The sequence below is a fragment of the Balaenoptera acutorostrata genome, chromosome 2, assembly GCF_949987535.1.
Source record: "Balaenoptera acutorostrata chromosome 2, mBalAcu1.1, whole genome shotgun sequence".
Classification (NCBI taxonomy): domain Eukaryota; kingdom Metazoa; phylum Chordata; class Mammalia; order Artiodactyla; family Balaenopteridae; genus Balaenoptera; species Balaenoptera acutorostrata.
This window is the reverse complement of record NC_080065.1, coordinates 106,374,381-106,387,325: the sequence shown is the minus strand read 5'-3', so window position 1 is coordinate 106,387,325 and position 12,945 is coordinate 106,374,381. Positions and strand designations below refer to the sequence as shown.

The 12,945-nt window shown below is 35.6% G+C and overlaps 1 protein-coding gene across 1 annotated transcript in view; it reads right to left on the bottom strand.

Annotated features, from left to right (window-relative positions):
• Positions 1 to 12,945, bottom strand: part of LOC130707178 (peroxisomal multifunctional enzyme type 2-like) — an 80,638-nt gene that overhangs the window by 16,805 nt on the left and 50,888 nt on the right. Inside the window, exons 3-8 of the mRNA XM_057540387.1 lie at positions 8,421 to 8,528; positions 6,429 to 6,488; positions 5,129 to 5,150; positions 4,982 to 5,028; positions 3,381 to 3,465; positions 2,103 to 2,290 (exon numbers count right to left, since the gene is read on the bottom strand). Of these exons, the coding sequence (XP_057396370.1) occupies positions 2,103 to 2,290; positions 3,381 to 3,465; positions 4,982 to 5,028; positions 5,129 to 5,150; positions 6,429 to 6,488; positions 8,421 to 8,528 (510 nt within the window). The remainder of the gene's footprint in view (positions 1 to 2,102; positions 2,291 to 3,380; positions 3,466 to 4,981; positions 5,029 to 5,128; positions 5,151 to 6,428; positions 6,489 to 8,420; positions 8,529 to 12,945) is intronic.

The window sequence follows — 12,945 nt, the reverse complement described above, 5'->3', positions numbered from 1 at the left end:
TCGCTCTGCGGCATGTGGGATCTTCCCAGACCAGGGCTCGAACCCGTGTCTCCTGCATTGGCAGGCAGATTCTCAACCACTGCGCCACCAGGGAAGCCCAGAAGAAGAAATATTTTAAGCAGTGATGGCTGAGAATTTTCCAAAGTTAATCACAGATACCAACCGCAGATCCAGGAAGCTCAGAAGACATGAAGTAGAATATTGCCAAAAATCTACACCTATTATTATGCATACTATATTCAAACTGTGGAAAAAACAAGGAGAAAACCTTGGAGGAACACAGAGGGGAAAAAATACCTTATGCATAAAGAAACAAGGAAAGAATTATGTCAGACTTTCCTTCAGAAACCATGTAAGCAAAAGAAGAGTGGAGTGAAAGATCTCAGGTGTTGAAAGAAAAAAATTACCAACCCAGAATTCTGTACCCGGTGAAATTATCCTTCAAAAGTGAAAGAGACTAAAGAGAATAAAAAAACAAGCTAAAGACTGGGAAAAAATATTTGCAAAACACATATCTGATAAAGAACTTGTTTCCAAAATATTCATGGAACTCTTAAAACTCAACAACAAGAAAACAAAGAACCCCCCCCCCCAAAAAAAGAAGAAGAAAACAAAGAACCCAATTTAAAAATGAGCAAAAAATAAGAACAGACACATCACCAAGGAAGACAAATAAATGGCTAATAAGCACAGGAAAAAAATGCACAACATCATAAGTCATTAGGGAACTGCAAATTAAAACAATGAAATACCCTATACACCTATTAAAAGAACTAAAATGCAAAAGACTAACAATAATAAATGCTGGCAAAGATGTGGAGCAACCAGAACTCTCACTCACTGCTAGTAGGATTGAAAAACGATACAGCCATTTTTGAAGACAGTTTGGAAATTTTTACAAAGCTAAAGACACTCTTACCATACAATCCAGCAATTATCCTCTTTAATATTTACCCAAATGAGTTGAAAACTTACGTCCACACAAAAACCTGCACGTGAATGTTTATAGCAGCTTCACTCACAACTGTCAAAAACTGGAAACAATCAAAATGTTCCACGATAGGTGAATGAAAAAACAAATTGTGGCACCTACATACCATGTAATATTATGTAGGGATAAAAAGAAATGAGCTTCAATCCTCCCAGACATTTGGGAAAAAGAGGAGAGGATGAAGAGATGGAACACAGGGGATTTTTAGAGTGAAACCATTCTGTATGATCTAGAATCGTGGGTACGTAACATCATGCATTTGTGAAAACGCATAAAATCATACAACCTAAAGAGTGAGCCCTAAAGTAAACTATTAACTATAGTTAATGATAATCAATCAGGGACTTCTCTGGTGGTCCAGTGATAAAGAATCTGCCTTCCAATGCAGGGATGTGGGTTCGATCCCTGGTCAGGGAACTACGATCCCACATGCCGAGGGTCAACTAAGCCCGGGTGCCACAACGACCGAGCTCACGTGCCTCAACAAGAGAGCCAGCGTGTCACAAAATATAGAGCCCACGCACCCTGAAGCCCATGCGCCGCAACTAGAGAGAGAAAACCCACGTGCCACAACTTGAGAAAAGCCCACGCACCACAACGAAAGATCCCACATGCCTCAACGACCCGATGCAGCCAAATAAATAAATAAATAAATAAATAAAAATTGATCAATACTGGTTCATCAATTGTAATAAATGTAGCACACTGATGTAAAACTGTGTGGGAGGAAGAGTATATGGGCACTCTCTTTACTACCTGCTCAATTCTTCTATAAACCTAAAACTGCCCTAAAAAACATAATCTATTAATTGTTTTAAATAATTATTATTATAAACCAGTAAGAATGGTATTACCTCATTCTGTAAAGAAAAAATGTATGTATGTCTACCTACACAAAGAGAAAAAGTTTAGCTCAGTGTGGCAGAATTATGGGTCACATTTTGTTTGTTTGTGCTTTCCTCAATTTTCTATAATGAACATAAACTACACATTATGCTTTTTTAAATTGTAAGGAAATTTTTTTAGCTACTCAAAAAATTAAACACTTTTACAAAGCTCACGCCACACAGGTATGTGAGGAACAGCATTAAAAAAAAACTAAACTACTTACCATCAGGCAAAATGTTCTGGGTCAACCGTGATCCAGCAGTAGGGGCAATAGTGTTACAATGAATGTTGCTTTTCTCGCCTTCAACTGCAAGACAATTTGAAAGGCCCAGAAGACCCAGCTTTGCAGCACAATAATTTGCCTGGCCAAAGTTGCCATATATTCCTGAAGCCGATGAAGTCATGATGATCCTAAAAGGAAAATCAATCTCTCAACATCATCTTTTCTATATTTTGATACTGTTGCAACTCTAAGCATTTTTTTTTCTTTTTCATTACTATTATACCTGTCAAAAGCAACTCTGTATACTGCCATTAGGTTCTTAAAGTCATGATTCATATATCTAAATTAATATAAATAATAAAAGTAATCTCTCAAAATTCAACTGTGAGATTTTATTGTTTTAGAAAGAATCCCTGGTCAGGATCAAATGAATTCAAGTGTAAGAATGTATATTCATTATGTACTGAAAACAATAAGTATTTATAAACATAAAATAAACTGCCAATTTACAAGTTAAAATTTTAGTAAGAAATATTAGATCATGAAGTTCTAATTCTTTAGTCCTCAGAACTTTGCTCCTTTCCCTTTCTGGATAATATTAAATGCCTCATATTAAATAATACCATCTCATAATCTGACCTAATCTCACTTACTCTACTTAGTAGAACAAGTAAATCCTATCATTGACTTTCAGAAACTGCTAGTATCAAGATATACTAGAACTCTCCAATAAGAACAGATATCACACGCAATTTACTTCTAGTAGATGTGTGTGAACCCTGAGTTAACAGGAATAACTTTTATGTTAGAGAGCATGGGGCCACTTACTAGGTCTGCCACGTCTGAGTCACACAGACGCAACTATAAGAGTCTTACCGTTCCTAGTTTACAAAGACTAACTCATGTCTGACCAGTGTCAGCCAGTAGAAAACAGCCACTCATCTCTCCCCAGTTGGTCACTGGGCACAAAAAATGATATTTTGGTTAGAGAATAAAGTACTGCTGAATCCTCAATGTTTGTACTGCTAAAATATCAGAGAATAGCAGGAGAATCATTAATAATGAAAAGTAGGAGGTGAAAAGAAATACTAAGTTGTCCACCTCGCTAATCTATGACTGACACCAATGTAACGGGGAGGCATCTTCCAAAACTACGTTTAAAAAGCCTGTGCATATCTGAAGGTGTATTTTTCAACGTCAAAGCAATTCTTTTCCTCTGGACATAAGAACCCACACACGGCATCTCCAAACCCCCTTGACAGCCACATACAACTCTACCTTCCAAATTTCTGTTTCTTCATGTGATCCCACGCTGCCCGGGTCACCAGGAATGAGCCCCGCAAATGAACTCTCTGGATGATATCTAAAACAAGAAATTTTTTTCAGGAATATTGTCAAATTTAGACAGACCTATCTCAGAATCAACATAAGCAAAGACTTACTTATACAAAGATGTTCATTTTATACCTAGCATTCAAAATCAGCTATTGTCACATTGCACTCTGAGTAATCATTTCTGCTTTAGTTCCAGTTACATAACCAATCAATAATTCATACCTATTTTGCCTATAATTTATGATTAGATTATTATCTAATATATCTAACTTTATCATAAATATAATGCCACCTAAATACGATGCCTATGCATATCTAAGTGCAATGCCATCTTTAATTTTTGCCTATTTTATATAAAAATTCATAATACAAATAACCAAGAATTTTACATATATAATTGGGACTCAACACAAACGTTAGTTAAAGCATAATCAAAAACCACTCAGTTCTTCATCAAGAAATGTTTATAAAATGTTCAGTATATCCCTAAATCCCTATTTTTAACAGGATTTGCAAATGAGTTAGAGAGAGCTGGGGGTCGGGGCGTGGAGGTGTAGGAAAGAGGGGGAGGGAAAGAGGGAAAAAGAGAGACAGAGAAGCCTGCTTTCTGAAATGTCAATCTAATGAACAGACAACTTGGAGGATGATGCAGATAAACAAACAATTCCAGATTTAATCTTACTCTGATGAAACCAGAAGAGGACACACTCCAGCCCCATCAGAGCTCAAAGCAAAGCACCCACTTAAGTCCCCTCTGCCAACAAATTCTATCTTTCTCAGCTCCTTTTTTTCTCCAGTTATTACAAGGGAATTGGAAGCTAAAAGCCGTCTTTGCTTAATTCTAAGTCAGAAAGATATCTTGCTTCTTCCAAAAGAACTTCTGGCAATATTTCCCAGAAACACACTCTATAAACAATGATGTAATTCATCTCAGTTACCATGCCTGCCACCGTCTCAGCCACCAATGCTTGTTTTAGTTCTGATAGCCAATGAAAGTAAGGGCAAAAAAGAGCAAACAGGATAAAAAAATTTTATAACTGTGACTGTTCATCATCTAAACTCAATCTTTCCAACATGACATTCCTAATGGAAATTTTTCCTACTTATTAGAAGTTTCAAAATTATATCTAGGTTTTTCCCACCCAGTTCTCAGATCTCCATCGTTTTTAGTTTTTGTTTTTTAGCATTTCCTTTTGATTTTTTTAGCATTTCCTTCTGTCTGCTTACAGTAGTCATAGCCTACTCTTGCTCTTGAAATAAGAATCACACAGCCAGACAAGCATGCAAAAGGCTGTTAGAAACAACTAATACTGCAAGAAAACGCTGACAATCTCTCAAAGAGAAAAAGGGAAACGAACGAAAGTCACAAAAGCCTTTTCTTCCAACTGTTCATTTTCAGTTGTAAAGCTTACTCATCATCAGTTATATTAGCAGAAGCAAAAATAGGTAGAAGCAAGTTTTTCCTTAAGTGTGTAAATGTATCAAATATTAGAAGGCTAAATGGATAAGTATGTTCCAGAGAACGTATATTTAAAATAACTTACCCCAGTCTTCATCACTTATTCTACCAAAGGAACGGTCCCTCAAAATTCTAAAAAATTGATATTATATATGTTGAGAAGAGAAAGTCAACACTTAAAAAAAGTTTGCATGTACATTACTTTATTGGAAATTTAAAAAGAAATACTCACCCAGCATTGTTGATCACAACATCTACAATATAAAAATATTCAAGTCACAAATATAAAAGCAAGCATATTAATTTGCCTTTGCTTACAACACATTTCTTTCAAAAGCGTTCCCTGCCTCCCCCCTGCCCATGGAAAAGTAGATATAATAGGTAACAAGTGCTAGCAGAACACAATTTTATACCTATAGTAAAAACAAATCTGATTCACAAAAGCACAATAAGTACCCCATTATATCAGTGCTTTCCTCTCAAGTCTACATACCTAAATGTTTCCACCTCTACCTCCTGCCAAATTTCTGTGAGCTTATTTACAGAATTAGCAGTCACACAACTCTTAGGTTCTTAGAATTCAGTGGTAATCGTAAACCATCCCTCAATTAACTTCAAAATTCACTGGGAAAGTTAAAAGTTTAAAAGATTTTTCCTTGCCACTCAAAAGTCAAAAGCCCAGAAAGGAAACCATTAGAGTTAGAAACTGATGGCCTGTCTTCATACATAATTGCATTCTCACTATAAAATAAAAGGGATTGTTTCTTAAGGTTCAACCACCATCTTGTGGCTATTTTCACCTTATGACTTCAAAACTTTGTGGTCTCTATCCCTGTGTCAGACACTATGTGAACATGTCTCTCACAAGCTCAACCAAATATAGCTAGAAAAATATATATGCTAGACCAAAAAAAGGGGGGGGGGAACATATTCAAACTACAAAAATTAACATTTTTCAGATTATAAACATGTTGGGCTTATCTGCAGTAGTTTCCCTCTAGTAATTCAATAACCTTTTACTAACAATGTATGGGACTAAGTCAGGAAAATTAAACAATATATTTGAAATGCTTGAAATGCTTCTTAAAAATGAAGATTTTTATTTTATATAATTCATCTTAATTAATTTGCAAGATACTGAATCATTTTCATCTGAATCATTATAATTATCTAAAATATTCCACTGGGTCCTCTATTGCCAAAATACTGATTTATTTTTTATTTTCTAAATATATTTGGGGTATGATTAAATTATTATAAAAAGGAAACTTAGAGAATACTTACAAGTTTTTTTAAAGGCTCTTAAAGTACAAAAAAATATAAAACAAACTCAACACATACATGCATAAAAACTGTCACCTCAAGCCCTTTGTGGAATAAGATTAGGGTATGTAAAAAAATTAAAATTTAAAACAAATCTAAAAATTTGATTACCAAAAAAGAGTTTTTAATAAACAAAAGTGAAATAAAAAATATTTCATTAGAAAGGTAGAAGCTGCTCTGTTAGTACCATAAATGCAAAGAAACATTACCTATTCTTCCAAAAGCATCCAGTGCTGTCTTCACAACCTTCTCTCCTGCTTCCACTGAATCTGAGGGAAAGGGAAATTAGGACAAAACTTCAGTAATATCCCTTACAAACGACTTCTAAATTCTGTGGCTCAGAGCACATGACAGATACTATTCATTCAACAGAACTCATTTCCAAGGAAAATACATTTATATTGCAGGCACGTAACAAACTAAAATATAAATGATAACATGTTACAAAAGAAATTTAGTCCCTAAGGCAATCCTTTAACCTACCAAAAAAAAAAAAAAAAAGAGAGAGGGGGTAAATGAGAAGTACTTGACAAATAATATCCAAGACACCATGGTCGAACAGAACTTTCTGTGAAGATGGAAATGCTCTATTTCTGCACTAACATGGTAACCACAAACCACATGTGGCTCCTGAAGTGTGGCTAGTACGACAAATGGAATAATCTATTTTATTTCATTTCTGTTGAATTTTAAATAGCCACATAAGCACTTCCCCTTAAGGATGCAAATGAGACTTTGAGAGGGAGGGAAGGAGAAGCGTGTTTAATTTGAAAAAGCATGTTCAATTCTGTATCACTACATTTGGAAAACAAACCTACTGTTTTTGTATTACTAACTAAAAAAGTAAAGCTCAATGAAATATTATGGATTTGTTATTTTCTGCTAATCAGCCCAGGAGAAGGGCTCATATCCCCAGAGCTGTGCGTCAAATGGTCAGCTGTCAACTCAACATCACCATTGCCTCTTTCTACTTCCTCTGCAATCACAGGCGGAGCCAGGTCCCTTCCCTAGGACCCATAAGCTCCTGAGTTAGATCTGCCAAAAGGAGATACTCGCTTAAAGGGAGGAAAAGTAGGAAGAGACTGTAAACGCAGGCAATCTTGTGAGCAGGCTGCAGATGTGAGACTGACAGCACATCTAGGTGAGCTCTTGAAAACCACCTGCCACAGGCTGAGATGGTCATCGACAGTTTCCCTGACATGCACCTGCCCAGACCTTCCAATGGTAAGTCTCTAATTCTTTGTATAAAACCCTTCACACTTGGAAAACCGAGAGGGGCTTCTGTTTTCTTGACTGAATCCTGATTGATACAGGTTGAATATCAAAACTGAGGGGCAGGGAAGAGAGTCTGAAATCTTTATCTTTACAAAATAGGTTTTAAAACCCCAGAAATTTTTTTAAGTTGAAAACATTTTTCTAGACTCTCAATGTGGAAATAAGATACTAAAATGTCTGTCTCATTATTCCCTTGAACTCTCAAAACAAATCATATCCTACTTCCTTTCCTCTAAAATTTCAGAATAAAGTCACTGGCAATCTAATTTTCTCCATGGTCCATAAAAACAATCTAATTTGCAGAAAAGTCAGTAAGCACTAGCTTTTTAAAGTAAATCTACTCAAGAGGATTCCTTACAAATACTATTAGAATCAATACATCAAACATAAAGGTTGTATTTGCTGTCTTTATTTCTAATGCCTAACTTTGACTCTTACGTTTTCATAAAGATAAGAAAGTTACATACAGCAATGATCACCTGTGCAGAATGTAATATGAAGGCTGGGTGCAGAAAGGGGGCACTTCACTTCTTACACTATATTACTTTAAGAAATGTTTTTTAAAAGCAATTTTAAAACGAAGAATTTAATGTTACTCTGTAGAAATACATAAGACCTTTTAGCTAAGGCAGGTCTTTTAAGAAAAGACCATATTCATATTCACATCTACAGTAATGTACTGATTATATCATGCGCTCATTATTAAAAATATTAAATAGACAACTGAATAAAAGTTAGACTCATGAAATAATCTACATCAAAAGTTTAAAAAATACGTCACTAAACATCTTTGGCAGACTTAGGTAAAATCTAATTTCATAATTATACTGGAATGCCAAGATATTTGCTCAATACTTATTAACATGAGAAACAGCATCAGTTGAGGAAATATAAAACAAGCAGTATAGTTCTCTCAAATACTGTACCATAGTTGGCCACTGCTTTTCCGCCTTTCCTTCTTATTTCTTCAACAACCTTATCAGCAGCTAAGGAGCCTTTACCAACTCCCATGAAGTCCCCTCCTAGATCATTCACTGCAATGCAAAAATAAACTAATAAGAATTCAGTTCTAGGGCTTCCCTGGTGGCGCAGTGGTTGAGAGTCTGCCTGCTAATGCAGGGGACACGGGTTCGAGCCCTGGTCTGGGAGGATCCCACATGCCGCGAAGCAGCTGGGCCCGTGAGCCACAACTGCTGAGCCTGCGCGTCTGGAGCCTGTGCCCCGCAACGGGAGGGGCCGCGATAGTGAGAGGCCCGCGCACCGCGATGAAGAGCGGTCCCCGCACCGCGATGAAGAGTGGCCCCCACTTGCCGCAACTAGAGAAAGCCCTCGCACGAACCGAGGACCCAACACAGCCAAAATAAATAAATAAATAAATAAATAAAGTAGCTATAAAAAATTAAAAAAAAAAAAAAAGAATTCAGTTCTAGATCTTAAAAATATGAGTTGGAAATGAAATTATATTATTAGTGTATTTCTTCAGTCATCTTCCTAATTCCCTACTACTATATTCCCATCTTACTGAACACACCATGACATACGTACTTTCAAAACATGCCTCTTTGTTTTTAAATATAGATATGAAAAAAATATATATATATATAGATCTGAAGCAGAAAAATATTTAAACACAGGTTCATGTCATGAAATTTTTAACTGTGCAATGCTTCTCCTTTTTTAGAAAGAAAAAGACCATGATTCAACCCACTTTTAGCAAAAAGAAAGAAAAGAAAAAAACCTAAAGATCACTTTTAAGATTAAATACACAGGAAAACAGTATGGACATTCTTCAAAAAATTACAACTAGAACTGCCACACGATCCAGCAATCCCACTTCCAGGTATTTATTCAAAAGAATTGAAATCAGGAACCAAAGAGATAACAGCACTCCAAATGTTCAATGCAGCACTATTCACAATAGCCAAGATGTAGAAATAATCTAAATATCAACTGACAGATAAAAATGGATAAAGAAAATGTGGTACATAAATACAATGTACTATTATTCAGCCTTTAAAAAAAGAAGGAAATTTTGCAATATGTAACGACATGGATGAGCTTTGAAGATAATATGGTAACCCAGTCACAGAAGGCCAAACGCTGCATGATTCCACTTACATCAAAGTACCTAAAATAGTCAAACTCATAGAATCAGAGAGTAGAATGGTGGTTGCAAAGATTAGGGGGAGGAGAAAATGGGGAGTTGCTAATCGGTGGGCATAAAGTTTCAATAATGCAAGATGAATAAGTTCTATAGATCTTATCTGCCATACAACATAGTGCCTGCAGCTCATAATACTGTATTGTACACTTAAAAATTTGTTAAATGCTCATATTAAATGTTCTTACCATAATTAAAAAGAAAGGTTAAATACACAATGTGAAATATCTTCTCCATGTCAAGAAGGCCTTTGTTTACAGGAATGGTGATAAAGAACAAGCACGGGGCTTCCCTGGTGGCGCAGTGCTTGAGAGTCTGCCTGTCGATGCAGGGGACATGGGTTCGAACCCTGGTCCGGGAAGATCCCACATGCCGCGGAGCAACTGGGCCCGTGAGCCACAGCTACTGAGCCTCCGCGTCTGGAGCCTGTGCTCCGCAACGAGAGGCCGTGACAGTGAGAGGCCCGCGCACCGCGATGAAGAGTGGCCCCCGCTCGCCGCAACTGGAGAAAGCCCTCGCACAGAAACGAAGACCCAACACAGCCAAAAATAAATAAATAAATAAATTTATAAAAAAAAAAAAAAAGAACAAGCACAATATTGAACTCTTGGAGAAGCACACGTGAATTTTTATAAAACATAGTGTGTCATGGTCTACCAAAAAAAGAAATAAAAACTATTTATTGAAAGAGGTCAAAAATTACATACACAACTAATATGTGTTCAGTCACTAATTTATAGCATATACGTAATTTATATGTTTAACAACTGACCACACTTACCACATAACATCTCCCTATATCCAATTATATAGATACAAACATTAATTGCACATTTACTATTTGCAAGGAAATCTACAGAAATCTACAGATGTATAAGAATGGTGCCTATCCTCAGAGTTTATAATCTACTGAAAGTTAAGTATGTGGTAACTACACTAATGCACTAATTGCATCATAAAGTTTATAAAAGCCAACATAACTAAATAATATGATAACGAAGGTAATTTATACAATAATTTAATTATTTACAAAATAACATGCAAAAACAAATGAAAAGATATATAGATCAATGCCAAATAACTTGGCAAAAACAGAATTTAAAACAAATACCTGGGACAAAGAATTAATTTGCATTGCAAAGTGATCATTTTTGTAGGGTTATTGCACACTGTGCAGAATATAACAATTTAAAAATTACTAATTAATAAATGGCACAGAGGTATATACTAAAATTTAAAGTCTCTTAATATTACCAAATGGATAATTACCATACCTGGGGAAAAAAGAAAAACCCACAAGATCTTTTTTTCTTTTCAAGAATGGTTCTCTTTTGGTGGGGGCTGGAGTGAGGGCTGCAAGTGGGGTTGGGTGGTAAAGGGAGATACAGGGATGATACCGAGCAAAGCTAGCCTAATGTGCTTTTACTCTTAAAGGAAATGAGTTTTTCAAAATGTGGACTGGGATATATTTTTTCTAACAATATAGTCTTAACAGCCTTACTGCAAATAAAAAATGCCACAAAGACACAAAATAATGGGGAAAAGGCTTACATTATCCCTCAAGAGATTAAAAAAAAAAGTGTTAAGCTTCTCAAGACTAAATTCCTATTAATTATTCATTTCTGTACAATTACTCAAATGACAGGAAACAGTTTTTAAAAATCAAGATTTTAAAACATGCGGCTAACAGTCTATTAAGACCCTTTTTAACTAAGCAAGGGAAAGTTCAAGAGCAAACTGGCAAAGGCCATACTTAAGTAAAGAAAGAATTGTTCAATTGTGAAATGAAACACTACCCCCAAGTGGAAACTGTTCAAAGTGCAACCAAGTGCAAGCAAAGGTGAGAACTGAAGACTGTATAAATAATTATTGAGATCAATGATGTGCAGTGAAACAGTTTCAGAATAGATTTATTCAAGACAAGTCTCTACCTTAGAGAGTACAAACTTAACACTGACCCCACTCAGTTATCCCACTATCACCAGAGCTAAATCACAGGGATTTCAGGCTTAACTAGAAAAGCACTGGTTACACGCTGAAGGGCTTGGATAGCAACAATCTTAACAGATTGTATAGAAAGAGAAATGCATCCACACTATGTGACACTGTTCAGCTTAATTATATGACTAAAATTCTAATCACAATAATATTTTAAAATACCATTACCGCCTTATACTGGTATGTATATACTTTACATTTTCAAAGACCCATCTATGTACATTGCTGCATTTGATCTCCATACAGCTTTTTAGGAGTCTGGCAGGAACAGTTGTTCCTATTTTCACAGAAGAGCAAAGTTTAGGAAAGGTTATGTAACTTGTTCCAGGCTCCAAAGCTTGTCCAGGCTCCAAGGCTGTATGAAATGGCAAAATTCAGACTAGAACCTGGACCTACCACAATACCACTCTGCTCCTCTAATGCTGTAAACAAGTTTCTTTTATCCTAATTATTTCCACTAAAAAAAAAAAAAAAAAAAACACATGTGCTTGGGGAGAATATAGAAGGAACAGTAAATCAGCCACCCCAGTCAAACAAATAGCTTTAAATTAGGGAGTAAAAATGGTTAAGATTATGATAGTTAAGGACAGAGTCTTTTCAGCTAAAACCATCAAAATATCCCCCAAAGTGATATATTTGTAAATCCTCCATATAAAATCCAGTTTATAGCTCTGAAGAGTTTTGTTTTTTTTTTTAAGATGTAAAATCTTTTTCCTATTTCTGTCATTTTAAATAAATCAATGACTTGGATAGTCTACTAAAGACTACATAAGGTTTTTTACTAAAAATCCACCCCAAGATTTTACTAAATACCTGCAATATGCTAACCACTAGAGCAGGGATATAAGAATCCAGAGAATTCTAAAACACACTTGGAGCCTGTAAAAGTACTCTATTAATAGGTAAATGGATACCTAAATACAAAGTATCAAGTTATCAGCTATCCAAGCCTGAAAACAGAACCATGTTTGTGACAAGGCCTGTTTCCCCATATCCTCCCAACACTGGACATCATCATTCTTTTCAGTATAACAATTAAATGATTACAAGTTGTAGCTCATTATTTAATTTACATTTCTTTGAGCACTAGTAAGGTAACATTATTTTCATGGGCTTATTGGTCATTTATACTTCTTATTGTTTTGCCTGCTTAAATCACGTTTCATTTGGGGTGTTTTTCTTTCTTACAGATGTGTACGTGTCCCTTACTTATAAAAGATTTTAATTCTTTATATGTGTTGCAGATCATAAGTTCCTTTATTGAAATGTTGAAAGAGAAACAGAGGTAACAT